The sequence below is a fragment of the Trachurus trachurus genome (assembly GCF_905171665.1).
Source record: "Trachurus trachurus genome assembly, chromosome: 18".
NCBI lineage: Eukaryota > Metazoa > Chordata > Actinopteri > Carangiformes > Carangidae > Trachurus > Trachurus trachurus.
Window position 1 is genome coordinate 8878656 of NC_139909.1, and position 18689 is coordinate 8897344.

General features: G+C 40.6%; 1 protein-coding gene across 2 annotated transcripts in view; it reads right to left on the reverse strand.

Moving 5' to 3' along the window:
* The window catches only part of LOC311002125 (endophilin-A1-like), a gene marked incomplete at both ends in the record, with an annotated part of 31765 nt that extends 17083 nt beyond the window's left edge, over window positions 1–14682 (reverse strand). For both annotated transcript variants that reach the window (XM_083993370.1, XM_083993369.1), the window contains one exon: window positions 14638–14682. In XM_083993370.1, the coding sequence (XP_083849496.1) occupies window positions 14638–14682 (45 nt within the window). The remainder of the gene's footprint in view (window positions 1–14637) is intronic.
* Window positions 14683–18689: the final 4007 nt, after the last annotated feature.

The window sequence follows — 18689 nt, forward strand, 5'->3', positions numbered from 1 at the left end:
GCAAATACAATTACAGGCTGTAGGTGGAGCCAAAGGAGTTGGATTTTTTCCCTAAAGTACCCATTTCATGTGCTATTATCAGAATATATAATGATAGTTCCAGCAAATACAACTGAACAACTGTTGCCAACTGTAGATTTTAACTGTCAAGCCTCAACCAAGTCTTAAGGCTTAACCATCAAGTCTTAACCTACCAGTCTCAGGCAAGTATCAAGTCTCAACCCACAAACCTCAAGCACATCTTAAATCTTAATCTACAAGTCCGAAGCAAGTCTTGAGTCTTAACCTGCAAGTTTCAGACCTAACCTTAAAGTCCCAAGTCTTAACTCTCAATTCTCAAGAACGTTTTAAGTCTTAACCTTAAAGTTCCAATTCTTAGGTCCACAAATTTGTGATTTCAGTCTGGCTTGAGTCAAGTCGTGCGACTCATATCCTCCACTTTTTCCTCATAGCCGTGTCATTGCGTTTTGATGTCATGAGATGGTGTGATGATGAAGTGTTATACTGCAACAGGTCTATTGCTACTACACCAACACACTTCCGATAAGGGGAGTGTGGTGTGTGACAGGAGGTGAGAAAATGTAGCGAGTGAACATCAAAAATAGAAACAGACAGCTGATGATTAATAAATAAAATAAGACGCAGAGAACAGAGGTATGAGATATTCAGTCGGAGAGCAAATCTTCTGAGGGTAAAAAACAAATATGAAGGAAAAACCACCAGAATCAAAAAGCAAACACCATCAGACACTCACGTACCAGGTCTGTTTCTCCACTCATTTGTATTCAAATCATAAAGCTCCAGCTCCTCCGCCCTGTCAGGAGAGCCCCTGTTCAATTCATCAGCACAGAGCAGCTGGAGCGGCGATCCACCGGCTGTGAAACCACTGTGTTTGTGTTTGTGTTTGATGGGCTTTCAGGGAATATTCCTGTCAAACTGATGGAGATAACAGATAACTGCTTTGTAATGAGCAACACAATCCCGGGGTTTGCGAATCTACTGAAGAGCAGCAGCTTCCCGGGAACCCTGGCGAGCTCCACGGGGTCGCCGACAGAATGAGGAGCCGCAATAAAACACATCATTATTCTAAAAGTCATTTATTTTCTGCTACTTTTTCATGTCAGGAGAAACAACATGTTTGTTTTTGACGAACTGATGTGAGACACTTTGATTATGAGGCTTCTTCAGAAACAAACAAAAAAATTTTTTTGGGCGTATTACATTCTACAGCAGTATTGGGAGTTAGTCGCACAGTCAAGTCTTGAGTCTTAACCCTTCAACCCACAAGCAAGTCACAAGTCTGTTTCAAACAGATCTTCAAACAAATCTTCAAAAGTCCTAACATTTAAGTCTCAAATCTTAACGTTCAAGTATCAAGCAAGTCTCAAGTCCCAACTTTCAAGATTCAAGCAAGTCTCAACCCTTTAACCCACAAGGAAGTCAAAAGTCTTAGGCTACTCTTCAAGTCTAAAGCAGGTCTTGAGACTTTTAATCTTAATGCCTCAAGAAAGTCTTAAATCCTTTTCTTCGAGTCTCAAGTCTTAACACTCAAGACTCGAGAAAGTCTTGAGTCTTAACCTTCAAGTCTCAAGTCTCAAGTCTTACCTTTTGAGAATCAAGCAAGTCTCAAATAATCTTCAGTCTTAACCCTCGAGTCTTAAGCAAGTCCTACCTTTCAAGACTCAAGCAGGTCTCAAGTCTTAACTTTCAGGTCTTACCTTTTGGGAATCAAGGAAGTAATCTTAATCTTCAGTCTCAACCCTCGAGTTTTAAGCCCTATGTTTCAAGACTCAAGCAGGTCTCAAGTCGTACCCTTCAAAGTCTCAAGTTTTAATCTTCAAGTCTAAAGCAAGTCTTTCTTAATGCCTCGAGCAAGTCTTAAATCCTAACATTTAAGTCTTAAGGAAATCATAAGTCTTACCTTTCAAGACTCAACCAAGTCACCAATCTTAAGTATAATGTCATATTATTACCATTATTATCAGCTGCTATTACCTCCACAGTCTCTTATGTAACACAGCTTTGAAAGAATAAATGAAGGGATTAATATTATTGGAATAAAAACACTTCTCACAATGTTGTTTCACAGTATGTAAGATCGGATCAAAAAGCCAGTAATTACACGGCTAATAGCTCGGCGGCTCGACCTCATAACACTCAGCTCAGACAGACGAGAGGCGCCTTCATTCAGAATATGAGAGGGTTTTGTTTTGTGCGGGAGGCCTGCGGGGCTGCACTGCTGTTTCTCTTTACAGCATTTCTGAGGATTGATGTGCCAATAAAAACGCCCGGCAAAGAGACACATAGCGTTACAGAAGGAGGCCGTAATATAGACAATCGCTCTGGACGGGGTTCGTGGAGCTGGAAAGAGTGTGGGAGGGAGGGAGGGGAGAAGATTGATGTTGATGCATTAGTATGCTCAGCAATATGCTCTTTGTGTCTTCCTAGCGTGAGAGAAAACACAAACATCTGCATAGAAAGAAACAAAGGAGATAAATGCGTGCGATTGTTATCTCCTCCACTGCAAAAACTCAAAATCTTTCCAAGAATATTTGTCTTATTTCTTGTCAAAATGTCTCATTTCTAGTAAAAACTAATCTCTTTCCACTTAAAATAAGACTCATCACTTAAAAATTAACTTGTTTTTAGATCATTTTCACTTGTTTCAAACAAATTTTCACTTGAAATAAGTAGAAAAATCTGCCAGTGAAAGCAAGTTTTTTTGTGCTTGTAATAAGAAAGAAAAACTTGCTCCACTATCAGATTTTTCTACTTATTTCAAGTGAAAATCTGCTTGAAAGAAGTAAAAAGTGTCTAAAAACAAGCTACTTTTTAATGTGATGAGTCTTATTTTAAGTAGCTAGAATGAGATTTGTTTTGACTAGAAATAAGACAAATATTCTTGGTAAGATTTTGCATTTTTGCAGTGTCTACTGTGGATCGATTTCTTGTTGGAGAAGATGAATAGTCTACAACCAGTGCAGCACTTTGTTCACACACACACACACACGCTCTGACCTCTCTAATATCTTTAGAGACGACCAGACCATCATGTCATTTTAGCTGCCAAACTGTGCTTTTATTTTGAAAGGGCACCGACCGTGGGGTCAGGGTGATGGAAACAAACACACACAAAAAAAAATGTTGGATGATGTTGTCGTTTTTATATTATATCAGTGTAAGAATGATATTTATCCAGAATGCATCGCACCACACATTGAGGCGTCAGACACTGTTGCTGTGGCGACGATGAACCTTAAACCTCCAGCTTTTAACCTGTCACTGAACCCCATCACTTGGATAAGATAAGAGGGTCAGAGGTCAGAGGTCAAAGGTCATCATCAGACATTAAATGTGATAAAACACAACCGCTCCGCTCCTCCGTCACGTGTCATCACCATCCCCTCAGGGCCGATCAATTATTGAGTGAGCCAACCAGAGCACAGTGTGTGTGTGTGTGTGTGTGTGTGTGTGTGTGTGTGTGTGTGTTGTGTGTGTGGCTTTCTCTTGGCATGTGTGTGGTTGCCACGACAACACTGTCCCTTCCACCAGAGAGGAGCGTGTTTAATCGGGAAGCAGCGGAGAAAATATCATCTGTCCTTTCAAAATAAAATCAAGCCGATGTGGTAATGTTTATTTTAACGTGATTATTTTTGCATCTTTCCTGCTGATTTAAACCTGAAAGATAATTATTCATCCCTCTCCTCTTTCTTTTGGTCCATCCATCATCGGTGCTTTTATTTTGTCCTTTTTGTTCCTCTCTAACCTGCTTCCTCTTCCTCTCTCTCTTTTATCTTCATTGTTTCTCAAATAAAATGCAGCAGTCAAACAATGGACACACACACACACAGAGAAGAGTGTTCGATTCCCAGTTTATGTCGTTTCTGTTATCCAACAGTTTTAGCCATTTTGGTGGAACATTCCCATGGGTCATCAGAGGAGGGCTGCCCCCGACCAAAGATTTTCATGGTCGACCAATAGTTGTCATTTTATGACGATTAGTCGACTAATTGACCCCCGTGTAATAAAAAGGCAAGGCAAGGCAATTTTATTAGTATAGCCCGTTTTTACAAACAGTTTGTCTAAAAGGGCTTCACATAGCATCATAACAACATCCTCTGCCCTTAGACCCCTCACATCGACCGAGGAAAAACTCCATAGAAAACCCTTTTAACAGGGAAAAACCGGAGAATACACAAAAAATTACAGCGCGTGCATGTCACGACTTCCTGTATCTGGCCATTCAAATTAAAGGCCCTATAGCCTTTCATATACAGTTCAGTCATATTGACTTTGACTTAATTTTGAAAAGACACAGCTCCAAATGTTTTTTTGTTTTTTTTCCTGCAGCCAATCGACCAGTGAAATTTTGGTCGGCTAATGATTTTTTGGTCGACCAGTGCTTGGTCGACTATTTGGGGGCAGCCCTATATCAGAGGGTTGGAAAACAGTTGAAAACAAACTTAATAAAGTATAAAAACAAACAAAATATGAATATAATATAAGGTGAAAACAGAGGGATGAACTGTGAAAACAAGTATTTCCATATGTTTTCTGCAGGTGATATAAATAAAGGCCCTGACCACCGACTTGAGCATCTCTGTATTTCTGCTTCCTCCTCTTCTCCTCACCCCTGTTACTCCTCATCCTCCTCTCCCTCCTCTTCACTCTTTTCTTTATGTACATCCAGGTATCGATCTCCCTCCCTCCCCCTCCCTCTCCCCCTCCCTCTCCTTCATGTTTTATTCAGCCAGGTGGACTGAGGTGTCTTATTTCCTGCCCAGCGGTGGCAGCAGCAGCAGCAGCAGCAGCAGTAGCAGCCACCATCTTGCCACTCGGCGTTTAGCTCCACGGTGTCGCCGCTCAGCTCTGGTTTCTGGTATCCATCCGGTAAAACACGAGCGCGACAGAATCACATGTATAAACACACACACACACACACACACACACACACACACGCTGAGATGTGTCCTAGATTAAAGTCTCCGCGGGCGACGAGTCAACGCTCCCATCAAGTTTTAATGCTCCCAGAATTCATCGCCTGCTGCTCACAAAAAAACACAGCTCCCACTGCTCGCACCTGATTGGACGAGCCGCCGTCCACCACACCTGAGCTCAGACACAATAAACCTTCACTGGGACAAGGAACAACGGGAAATCACTCACCACACTTTTAAATCATCTAGGAAATTCCACATTAAAACGACTTCCTGTTCAGATTATGACCCAGAAAGTCGTTGCTAGACTTTAACATGGACACACGTCCCTAATAACCAATAATGTTGGTTTTTCTGCACATAACAACTCCTGAGGGTCCAAGCCTGGTTGCTTTGATGACACAGGAAACTGTTTAGAGTCCAACAAACATTTGCATCGTATCATCAACTCACAGTCGAGATCAATGTCAGACTCTACCAGTCTGATGGCTCCTCACAACTTTTCTGTTCAAATTATTATAAATGTCTCCCTTTAAAGGGATAGTTAACCCAACATTGAAATTTCATTTCATTATCTACTCACCCTCATGTCGACTAAGGGCTGGGAGAAGTTTCAGAGTCCTCCGTGGCTTCTCTGAGTTACAGGGGGTCTCGGCGTAGCAGTGCATGTCCATATAACGGTTGCAAATGGATACCAACTGTCTTCGTAACAAAAAGACACCAAAAAAGCCCCGAAATGCGAAATTGCGAAGCTCCTCTTCCTAGTTCGTCCAAATTTGACGAACCGGGAAGAGGAGCTTCGAGAAGCTTCCGCTACAAAACAAGCTTGAAATATAGACATATTTAATTTTTTTCGGGACAATTTCGCATTTCGGGGCTTAAATACAAGACGGACATTACATACGAGCAGCATGGAGGTATTTGGATGTTTTTTGGTGTGTCTTTTTGTTACGAAGACAGTTGGTATCCATTTGCAACCGTTATATGGACATGCACTGCTACGCCGAGACCCCCTGTAACTCCGAGAAGCCACAGAGGACTCTGAAACTTCTCCCTGCCCTTAGTTGACATGAGGGTGAGTAGATAATTTTGGGTGAACTATCCCTTTAAGTTGGTTTTTCTTATAATTTATGAAGGTTCAGTCTTGGTTTGAAACCTCGGATGGAAACTGAAGGAAAGAAACAGTTTGGAGAAGATTATCTGCATCGTCACCATCATCAGCGCCACCAGCACATTTATCAATGAACTAATGATCTTCTGCACCGTAATTGTCAACTCACATCAGAGCTGCAACGATCGGTCCATCAAAAGGAGATCAATCAGAAACTGAAGGTTCTTTCTCTTGGTCTCAGATTAAAAGTTATTGATCAGTTTTACTGGCGTCACTTTGTTCTGCAGGACGTTCGGCCCCAAAATGTTTAAAATCTCATCAATGTTGGCGCCACAAATGGAGGCCAAATACTACTTCCTGTCTCCAAATGGGCCAGATCATGTGACCAACCTGAAGTAATCTCAGATCTCTTCACTTTAAAACCTGAAATACAAAAACAGATATCTACGATAAACATAATTAGACGTAATAAATAACAACGTATAGTTGCAGTGTCATCCTGACTCAGCGCTGTGTTACGTAAATCTGTTTTGTGTTTCACACCAAATTGAGAGTTTTTAACCTAAAATTGCTGCAGAGCCTGAAGTCACACTGAGCCGCTGTTGTGAGTAATCATCAGTAATTATCCTTCAACAGGCGGCTGCAGCCTGTTGCCCTCGGTTACAGGTCGCCGTGCTTTCTGCTGAACTCAGCTTTAGATGGATGGATGGATGGATGGATGGATGGATGGATGGATGGATGGATGGATGGATGGATGGATGGATGGATGGATGGATGGATGGATGGATGGATGGATGGATGGATGGATGGATGGATGGATGGATGGATGGATAGATAGATAGATAGATAGATAGATAGATAGATAGATAGATAGATAGATAGATAGATAGATAGATAGATAGATAGATAGATAGATAGATATACGGACGGATGGATAGATAGACAGATAGAGGGATGGATGGATGGATAGACGGATAGAGGGATGGATAGATAGAGGGATAGATAGATGGATGGATGGATGGATGGATGGATGGATGGATGGATGGATGGATGGATGGATGGATGGATGGATGGATGGATAGATAGATAGATAGATAGATAGATAGATAGATAGATAGATAGATAGATAGATAGATAGATAGATAGATAGATAGATAGAGCTGCTCTCCTCCTCCCCTACCTTTCTTTCCATTAACGTCTGTGGTTGATTCACAGATCTATTTCTGGCCTCTCTCTCTCTCTCTCTCTCTCTCTCTCTCTCTCTCTCTCTCACACTGTCAACATCTCATCACCTCGGAGACGCCGTTGCTTCTCATCAACATGTGATTCAGTGTTTTTTCATATCCTGCTGCTGCTCCTTTGTGACGACGCTCGTCTCTTTTCACACAAAGAATGAAAAAAAAAAAAAAGGATCAACAGCTGATTCACAGGTGGACGAGGCCGGTGACATTTTTTTTCCTTAAAGGTGTACAGAAAAGAAAATTGAATTTGAGCCCACTTTGGGTCATAAAATTAATGTGATAACTCATCTTTCAGACGTTGTAGGCCAAACTTTGTGCAAAATTCTATTTTTGAGTAAATCCGGGATGAAAGTGTGTATTTTTTTTTCCGCATTGGATAATGCAGGCGCACGGATTATACGTCAGCCTGTACACGATTCACCAGCCACTGATATTGGATCCGTCATCCGTCATTCAAACGTCTGAGACACGCACACACACACACGGAGCTCGGTCTCGCCCCAAGCTTTGAATATCCCGCCCGCTCGATAACGACCAATCAAATTCGTTTTCCTCACTCGGGTAAACTCGTGTTGCAGCTCGTGACAACTCGGCGCGACAAACAGGACAAACGGCCATTTCTGTACACCTTTAACAGTGAATGTGTGTTTGTGTCCCATCGTCACCATGGACACACACGACTACACTTCCATTTCATAATGCTGTTCCTGAACAAAAATACCTGAAAACACAAGACACACACCTGATCACTCGTGTACACTTGGCATCGGCAAGTTGGTGTGAACAGGAAGTAGACTGACCCATCCAATCAGAGGGCGACCGACTGTTGGCGTCTTCGTTTCCCAAAGGCATCCGAGGTAAAAACGTCAGCAAAGACGAGAGGTCGTAGACTTTGACCCAGGACACCATGCGTGGTCACCAGAACCAACCAAATGTGATTTAATCTGCCACTGAAAATAGTCCTCAAGAAATTGACAATTTCCTCCTGTAGCAACTTTTTCTGGAAACACAGAGACCGACTGTTTTAGAGACTTCTTGCTGCTTAAAGGCATAGTTCACCCAAAATTCTAATTTCTACTCACCCTCATGTCGACTAAGGGCTGGGAGAAGTTTCAGAGTCCTCCATGGCTTCTCTGAATGGATACCACTTTTCTTCGTCCAAAAAGACACACCAAAAAAACATAAAAATACCTCCATAGTGCTCGTCTGTAATGTCCCTCTTGTATTGAAGCCCCAACATGAGAAATTGTTCCGAAAAAAATTAAATAAGTTTATGTTTTAAGTTTGTTTGTTTCTGTGCAAATCTTGCGCGATTTGCATTGACACCCAGTTCACGGCTGCGCAAATTGCGCGAGATTCCAGCAGAGCAACACATGGGAGCTTCTGCTACAAACAAGCTTAAAATATAGACTTATTTAATTTTTTCGGAACAATTTCTTATGTTGGGGCTTCAATACAAGAGGGACATTACAGACGAGCAGTGTGGAGGTATTTGGATGTTTTTTGGTGTGTCTTTTTGGACGAAGAAAAGCGAGCTCCGTTCGCTACCGTCATATGGTGCTGCACGGAGCCCCGCTGCAACTCAGAGAAGGCACGGAGGACTCTGAAACTGAATGATGAAGACATGAGGGTGAGTAGATAATGAGTGAAATTTAAATTTTGGGTGAACTACCCCTTTAAAGTGTGTAACTGTGAAGCTGTTTTAAAGACAAAGATCTTCAGTTTTCCGGCTAAGACAGACGACAAAGTGTCGAGTTGTTTCTAAAGCTCCTCTCTTATCGGCCGTTTCATCTTTTGAGAATGTGAAATGACACATTACATTAGTCATAGATGTTATGTATCTTACATGTTATTCAATCTGTGGGCGTTCAAGTTAAATTATTTAATAAAAAAAAAAAAAAAAGGATTGTTTGAACCATTAACAAGAATAAATCTCATCTTCTCCTTGGGCCTCTGGGTGTAATTTAGTCTCTTCATGTGTAAACTCCACCTCAATAAATTGCATTAAAATACTAATGACTTTTAGCTACAATCACAGTATCACCCCGCAGGGACGGTAAATGAGTTTCTTCTGTTGCTTTAACCTTTAAATATTGTTTGTTGCAAAAATGTTATAAATTGATTTCCCCTTTAAATGCTAATGATAGTCATGTAAAGAAAACTCTATTTATTCCTCATTTCATAATAAATCTAAGATGACTCTGCAGCACCTCTCTCACTTCCTGTTGGTTTGATATAATTATACAATAACGACGAGGCACAGAGTCGTAGCGCTGTGCAGTCTCGTGTCTTGGAGTTGCTGTCTGAGCCTCCAGGACTCTGTGTCTCTGTTTCTGCTGCTGTACTTTTTTTTTTTTAATATTTATTTCCTGCTCTGTTCTGCTGCAGTGACCCAGTTCCCGGTCAGGAATCAATAAACATCATCTCCTCTCCTTATCAGCGTCGCCTCATCTGTCAAATGCAACAAATGTGCAAGAATTTGCCCCGATGACGGTCGAGACAAAACACAGATGTGAAGCTAATTGATTGGGTGTGTTTCTTGTTTTTTTTTGTAATACACACTGGAAACAGTCCAGCTCCTCCAGCGGGATGATCAGGTTTCTTTTACAGTTTTTAATCGACATTACTGAAGCTCTCAGTGTCACATTACTGCATGAAAAGTGTGAAATAAACAACATTTTCATCGATTTAGACTCACAGAGGTTCCGACGTAGCTATAAAAATAACTCTTCTAGTAAAGAACTGAGACGATATTTGCTATTTTTTCTTTAACGTAATAATGAAGTATAGTATTATTCAGCTCATAACAAAAACATTAAGTAACATTAGCCTTTGCCAATACAAATCCCTATCCATAAATAAAGATGGCCATTGCCTCTGTGAGGTTTGCTCTGCCTCCAAACTCCAAGCTAAGCCAAAAATGGACAAAGACAAGTGGTGATTTTCTTTTTGGGTCAAAACTAAAGTACTTCACACTTGATCCCGACGTTCAATACTCAGACTGAACCACTGAATGATTCATATTTTTTGCATTCAAACCAGGCACAGATCCAGTGGATGTTGTCTCTGTGTCCACAGTTGAATCTGGGACGCTGCTGCACAGGATGGAAAATATCCAAACCCGTCAAAGTCCACAGTGTCCGCCGGTCATTCCAGTCTCTTCCAGAAGAGTTAAAGTGCTCCGGGATTTAAATCAGGCTATTTATTTATAGTTTTTGATGAAAATGTGATGCCAACTGTTGAATATGGCATATTGAAACTTCAAACACTGAGATTGATCTGATTCTTCTCATCAGCTTTGGCACAAAATAGAAATAATAAATAAAGAGTTCGGTGTGGGAAGAAGCAAGCAGACATTTTAAGATTGGAATTAATGATGTCATGGTTTGAGATGTTTACACAGCTCTTGGACTGTTTTAAGATGCCAGTAATGCTGAATTTGTGACATTTTGTGTTGCATTTTTATGTAGACTGTGTTTTTTACTGCTCAGCTTCAACCAGAGTCTTTTTGAACAAGAAGACTTAATGTAAACAAGGATTTAACTGTAGCAGGAGGAGCAGCAGTAGTTGTTATACAAGTAGAACTTTTTACAACATGTTAGGGATTAGATTGCACTGAAACCAAGACTTAAATCAAACAACACTGACTGGTGACAGCTCAGCATTTCCATTATAGTCTACTTGCCAACAATGAGTACCCGGAAATGTTGAGTACCCCAAAGTTTTATGTTAGAAATAGATAGTATGGGTCCCCAGTATTCAGAAACTGCCGGATGCTAACTTATATATATTGGGCAATTAGCACAAATTAGCATAATTGACTTGGCTGATCTGGGCAATATTGGAGTGGTTTTAGGGGTTATTGATGATGCTGAATCCATTTCTGACATTTTCAAAATTAAAAATGGCTGTCTAAACCGGAAGTGACCGGTTTGAAATCCATCAAAATCGGCCCACTGGCGGTTAAAATCTGGTCACTTCCGGTTTAGACAGCCATTTTGAAAATGTCAGAAATGGATTCAGCATCATCAATAACCCCTAAAACCACTCCAATATCGCCCAGATCAGCCAAGTCAATTTTGTTGAAATATTGCCCATATAGGCAATTATGCTAATTTGTGCTAATTGTGTCTGTTATGCTAATTGCCCAATATATATAAGTTAGCATCCGGCAGTTTCTGAATACTGGGGACCCATACTATCTATTTCTAACATAAAACTTTGGGGTACTCAACATTTCCGGGTTCACAATGGGGCCCTATGGGCTGGCAAGTAGACTATTAGTATCAGTTGGAGTGGTGAAACTAGTACAAGCTTCAACAGTAGTAGTGGGGGAAGTGTTGGTAGTCTTGCTAAACAAATGATATCCCTTGATTGCACTCCTGTTCAAACTGAAATATCCCAACAAGTACAACTCTAGAGGTAGTCGCTCAAAACTGGAGCATCATAGGAGCTAACATGAGGTACTAAGGAACAGCTGCAGTAAGAAGAACTTGCTAGCAGTTAATTGCAATCTGGTCCAGACTGAAACATCTGAATATGCCGTCTTAGTCCGAGTCTAGATCTGAAGAACCAGTGGTAGAACTAGCATTAGCTTTAAGAGCAGCAGCAGTGGACGAAGAAGTACTAGTGGTAGCTTAATACTGGTAGCACACGACACGCTAGCAGTTTGTAGGTTGCACGTTGGTCCCAAACTGAAACCGAAGCCTGGACCCAAGTCCTACAGCACAAGTGGTAGTTGCGTACTCGCATTAGCAAAAGTTTTAACAATGAGGTTCTCAATGGGGACGCAACGATCCAATATTAGGATCGGACATCGGCCCAGGTACTGATTAAAGGGATAGTTCACCCAAAATTCAAAGCTCCCAGTGTCTCAGTTCACTGCTTTGCCTGTGTCTGTGCAAATCTCGCGCGATTTGCATTGACATCCAATTCACGGCTCAGCAAATCGCGAGATTCCGGCAGAGCAACACTGGGAGCTTCCGCTACAAACAAGCTTAAAACATAGATTTTTCAGAACAATTTCTCATGTCAGAGCTTCAATACAAGAGGGACATTACAGACGAGCACTATGGAGGTATTTGGATGTTTTTTGGTGTGTCTTTTTGGACGAAGAAAAGTGAGCTCCGTTCACAACGTCATATGGACATGCAGTGCTGCACGGAGCCCCGCTGTAACTCAGAGAAGGCATGGAGGACTCTGAAACTTCTCCCAGCCCTTAGTCGACATGAGAAATTTGAATTTTGGGTGAACTATCCCTTCAAATATCTAGATCGGGTATCTTGGGTATTTTGAAGTCGGCCTCTACAACAATGGAGGTAGTGGCTCAGAGTTGGACCTCTGAACCTCAAGAGCAGCAATATTAGGAAGAACAGAAGAATAAGTACCAGTTATAGTACTGGAGGTAAACAGCACTGTAGTAGTTAGAAGGTTTCATTTACAGGTACTGCCACCTGTTCGTCTCAACCAGTCAAACTCTCTCTACTTTCATTTCTAACAGCGACAACAAACAAAAGGTCAAAGGTCGTCTTTGTGAATCTCTGTGATTCTGTTCACGACCAATAACAACAACTTTGAAACATGTTCATTCAGAAATGCGAGTACTAAATGTCAGGACTTGATGATGGAAGGATAACAGAGGGATGTTTCAGGGAGGATGGAGGGGACGGTATAGTATGTGTAGCGATGTGAGGGAATACAGATGTGGAGGATGTTCAAAGAGAAGCGGAAGAAGAAGAAGGTATGGTAGGAGGACTCAGAGATGATGGAGGGATTCAAATGGAGGACAGAAGGGAGGATGAATGTAGAAAGAGGTGGTGGTGGTGGTGGAAAACATCAAAGGACGATGAAAGGATGACTCTAAAAAGGTGTGTGGAGAGATGATGAAAGGATTTCTCCAAATACAAAAGGACAGAGGGCACAGAGACATGAAAGAGGGATGGAAAGGTGGAGGATGGAGGTGTGGAGAAAGGTGGTCACGAAGAGGAAGAGGACAGAGAGGTGTCAATAATGGGGTGGAAACGCAATGGAGGGATGATGGAGGGATGGAAAGGCAAAGAAAAATGACAAATGAACATTAAAGGATGGAAGGACATGAAAGAGAAAGAACTGGTGGTTACGAAAAGAGTGATAGAAGGATGGAGGGATGTAAAAGAAAATGACTAAGCGGAGAGAGTAAAGAGGAAAATAAGGACTAATGAATGGATGGAAAGATAGAAAGAAAGATGTAAAGGAGATGGATGGAGAGATGGGATAATGGAGGTGTGGATGCAATGAAAGACAGAGATGAAGGGATGTGAAGGATGTTGAGTAGGAGTGATGATGGATGGCCAATCAGAGGAATGATGAGGGGATGTTAATGAAAACGAGTGAAGAGAGGATGCAGACAGGAGGAGGGATGATGGATGGATGGAAAGACAGGGATGTTGGAATGAAGGAGGGATGTAAAACAGGATAAAGAGACAGGTAAAAGAGCTGGTTATCCATTAAGGATGATGGACGGCGAGAAAGAGCGATGAGATAAAAGGATGGATGATGGAGGGATGAAAGAGTGTTTAGGTAGGAAGGCAGTGGAAGATGGAGGGAGGGCAGAAAGAAAAAAGAAAGACAACAACAAGAGAGTGGGTGCATTTAATAAAGAGATAGCAGGCTAATAAAAAAAAAGCTTGGGGGTGTAAGAGAGGATGGAGGGATGAGTGAAGGATGGAGGGAATTCCCTGTTGCGTGCAGCAGCGGCCAATCAGCTCTGCAGTTTCAACTCACATTATGTTACGTAATATTACATCCCAACCTGTGACTGTGTGTGTGTGTGTGTGTGTGTGTGTGTGTGTGTGTGTGTGTGTGTGTGTGTGTGTGTGTGTGTGTTTGTGTGTGTGTGTGTGTGTGTGTGTGTGTGTGTGTGTGTGTGTGTGTTTTACCCATGTTATTGAATCCACAGCTTCACAAAACACCGCGAGAAATCAGCCTGTTATTTACCCACAAATCTCGTTTAATTTGCCTAATTTAAGCTCATTAACACGAATAAACACGATATTATGTAGGCTAGTCTATAAACGACAACATTCAAACTGAAAACTACTGTTAAATGTGACAACAACGGGGTCTCATTAGGGACATACAAAAAAAAAGCGCAATTAAATTCAAATTTTCATCATTTTCACCCCCCTACATGCAGTCGCTTGCTGCTGAGCGTCGTTATCGCTGCTGGAGCTCAGCAAAACACCGTGTTTATTGTTTCATATCAGTTCAGTCGGCTTCCTGACTGTGTCTTTTTATACGCAATAAAAAAGTGTTAAAATAGTAGCAATTGTTCGTTAACACAAACATAAACAGAGCCGTTGGTTCTCACCTGTGTGGCTTTATGGAACTGCTTCTTCAGCCCCGCGACGGACATCACTTCGGCTGCGGAGGGGGAAAAATATCAAGATAAAAGATTACCAAAAAAAAACACCAAAAAAAAACAGGTTTGTCAAAAAAATATATATAAATTAGAAGTGGAGGGAGTTGGATACGACCGAGCTCGAGCCCCCCTCTCCCCAAAAAATGGCGGTAAATCCTCCGGTTAACAGTCAACGTTGGGTCGCCCAGAAGAACGTGGATAGTGTACGTTTATTTTGGTCCAAAGAATCCGGAGGTTGGAGACAGAAGCGAGAAGCCGATGGTTGGACGGAGCAGCAGACCAAACCCAGAGAGAGAGAGAGAGCGAGAGAGAGGGAGGCAAAGATCGTCTAGAGAAGAGATGGATCACTACCTGATTTTTTTTTTAAAGGGACAACGAGGAGTTTTTCCGCGCACACCGTGGAATTCTTTGACCGGCGCAAGACAGACTCATGTTTTCATTCATCAAGAATTAAAGTCAGAGGTTGGAAGACGATCACATACCGTCGTAGTTCCGACCATAAACGGTGATTCGGCTGCGTTATTCCCATGACTCGCCACGAAACGGAAAGTAAAAAAACGCTGGTCGGCTCGCCCAGCAATTTCCGCCACCACTAATAATAACAAAATAATGATAGAGACAAAACAATATTTATCGAAAAAGGGCCCATTAACAAGTGTGGGTAGCGTAGATTCATCCACATTAACGTGAGACTTTTTTTTATAACCAAATAGATACTCCTCGTTGTCCCTTTAACGCTGTTCCAATTCATAGGCCTACTTCCGGTTTCATTTTTGAACTGTCCACATCTGTCTTTCACCTGGGTCCTCCTGAATTGAAACCCTAAACGCAAAACACTTTGGGCAGAAGAAACTGAAATTTAGTTGTCACGACACGTAGCCTGATTTTAGGTAGGTTTCTGTTTTGTTTTTTGTTTTTATTTAGCTAGTCTATTTATTAAACCAGACGTTCCCAAACTTTTCCATGGCAAGGCCATTCTGGTCGGGGACCCCCTTTGCAAACCCACTGAGTTTTGAAACAGTTAACAGTTAATGGTAATAATGTCATCATGTATGATAATTTATCTGGCAGGCAATGAAAGATGAGCATGGCAATGGTAAAGTTTCTAGGCTATTATCATAAATTAGATTTGATCAGAATCAGAATCAAAACTGTTTTATTGCCAAGAGCAGGAAAGGTCAGTTTACAGCACAAGGAACTTGTCTCGGTGTCAGGTGCAAACATAAAAGTACCAAAAATAGAGTAGAATAAGAATTTAGAGAATTAAGAATTTATATAAATAAAATAAAATAGAATGAATTAAAATATTCTAGTGCAAAAGATACGCATACACTATAAAAAAGGAAATATACATAAATACAAATATATAAAAATAGAATAAAGATAGAATAAAGATAATTATAATAATTTGGGGCATTATTATAAAATATACATTTTATTTTATTATTTGCATTCATTCTCTTCTTCCCTCCAATTTGCTGAGGACAACTTTGAAAACCACTGTATTACTGTAACCTATTGCTGCTTGTTGTAATTTCTTGTCTGCTTGTATTTTATTGGTTGTTCGGTGTGTAGGCTGTGGTGGTGGTGATGGGGAAGCCAAAGAAGAAATTTCCACTTTTGTGGACAATGATGTTAAACTAAACTAAAGTAAACTATTCGGCTATTTTTTTCATGTCAAAACTTTTCCCCACAGGAACAGAGTAGGGAGTTGTTGTTGTTGTTTTTAATATAATATAAGTTTCTGTAATAATAATGCTAATTTGAATGAATTATATTGGTCAAATAAGTTATCTCTTATACACAATATTGTGGTGTCCCCGTGGCACAACATCTGCCAAAGTTCATCTATCATTGTCCCCATTATCAGTGTAATAATAAGGCAGCTTGCATCTCCAAAATTTCTGAAAGGCCTTCAAAACGGGGTCATTCCTATGTTCCCACAGCCTTATGTTCCCACATTTCTAACTTTTGTTGTCACTGAAAATTAGGCCCTATGTTCCCACAGCCCTTTGGTCCCACCATTGGTTGGGTTTAGGCAATGAAGAAAGGAGTTGGTTAAGTTTAGTAAAAAGACCCGGTAGAGGCTAGACAGGCCAGATAGATAGAGTCCAGATAGGTAGAGAGAGTCCAGTGAGATCATAGAGCCTAATTTTGTGAAAAATCTTAGAACTGTGGGAACATAAGGCTGTGGGAACATAGGCATGGACCTTCAAAACAAGGCTTTAGCACTTAGCTCTGGCAGTTGTTGTTCGACTCAGTTTCAGATGAAGTAGGCCTATCATATCAGTATGATCAGTATTCAATAAGTAACAAGTAAAGGGCCATTTTAAACTGCGATAAATGTAATGGTCTTACTTCATTTAAAAAAGTAATTAGCTACACAATTACAGTAACACATTACTCCCATCACTCACTGTGGGTGGCAAGCTAGCTATAATTTTTGATTTAGCTGTCTTCTATACATTTTATTCTACTATGTGAACAAATACTGTCACATCAATACCTGTCCCTCTGCAAACAAAGGCAGGTGGGAACCAAAATACTCCATGCTAAAGGGGCTGTAAATAACCAACTTAAATGTTACACCTACATTGTGAAATAAGTAGGCTACCGTGATTGATAATGGAATTAAATGATAATCAAAAAAATATTGCACCATTGTTTTATTGGGTCATGCAGATTTTTTTTTTTTTACTTTTTACTATTAAAAAACAGTGCGTCCTTGAGTCCAAGTTAATGTTTGTGCCAAATGCAAAGAAGGCCCGACAGTTAAGGTGTTACTGAGACATTTTATTGTGTCCAACAGAAAAAGAGGCAGAGTGAGAGCTCTCTCTTTTGTTTCATTTTTCTCACTCTCTTTGCAAAGCACCAAATTTATTTCATTTGACATTTTTACCATCTGTTTTGTCAACAAACAATGAAAACGGCGTTTGATAGTCGAAGCCTCCATCTGTCAAACACAAACGATCTTCGACACGCACGTGCTCTGTGGCGTCATCACGCAGTCCTGGCTCCTCACGAGCATCCCAGCGTCGGAAAGCACGAGACATTTCGTGTGATGCCTTTGGTTTTAGAGGATGAAGGGACAATAAAAAACAATAATATTTTATTAAAAGTGTTATCATTGTTATTGAGATGATGAGTTCACGTGCTAAAACGTAAAAACACGTGGCGTGAGTAGAAAGACAGGGACATAGAAAGTGGGGATCTGGAGGTGGGGGTGGGTGTTTCAGCACCAGGGACAGCTCATTAGAGGGTCGGATGCTACATTCAAGAACAGCTGGGAAATCAGAGCTCTCATAAATATCAGATTAAAAAAAAAAAAAAAAAAAACTATGTAAAGTTCCTGCTCTGTGACATTAAATCCATTGGCTCTGTTCATATTGAAGATTACTGACACGGAAGAGCTGACAAAGTAAAATGTAATAGTATCATGCTAACTCTCTGTGAATGAAGCTTTTCTCATTAATGCCAATTACAAAATGTAAAAACCTAGAGATCACATTGGATCCACCTCAATCATTAATTCTATTACTGCATATTGATAAATAATGTCCAATCCTCCTGCAATCATGTAAATCTACTTATTTTTGTTATCTGTTGGTCCTCTGTTTTTATGGACTTCTTATGTCAATTGTTTTATTTTTGGGGGGACTACGGATTAAATTTAGCAGCAGTGCTAAGTCTGGTGTATTTACAGCCTAAGAATGTACTCAGTGTTCATCAATATGCACTGTCCCGTCTAAATAAACAAATAAATAAAATAAATGAATAAAATTACATTTTGCTTTAGGTTACCTGCACCAGTTTTTTAATGAATCAAATCTTGTTGAGTTTCCAGCAAATTTTTCAAATCATAAATAAAGTGAACAATGACTTAAAAAAAAAAAAGTATGAAGAACAAAACGGACAAAAAAAACAAAACAAGTAACACAACAAACATTACCGGGTAATAATTCGGGAAAGGCATTCGTTAAAGTCACAAGTATGTGTAGACA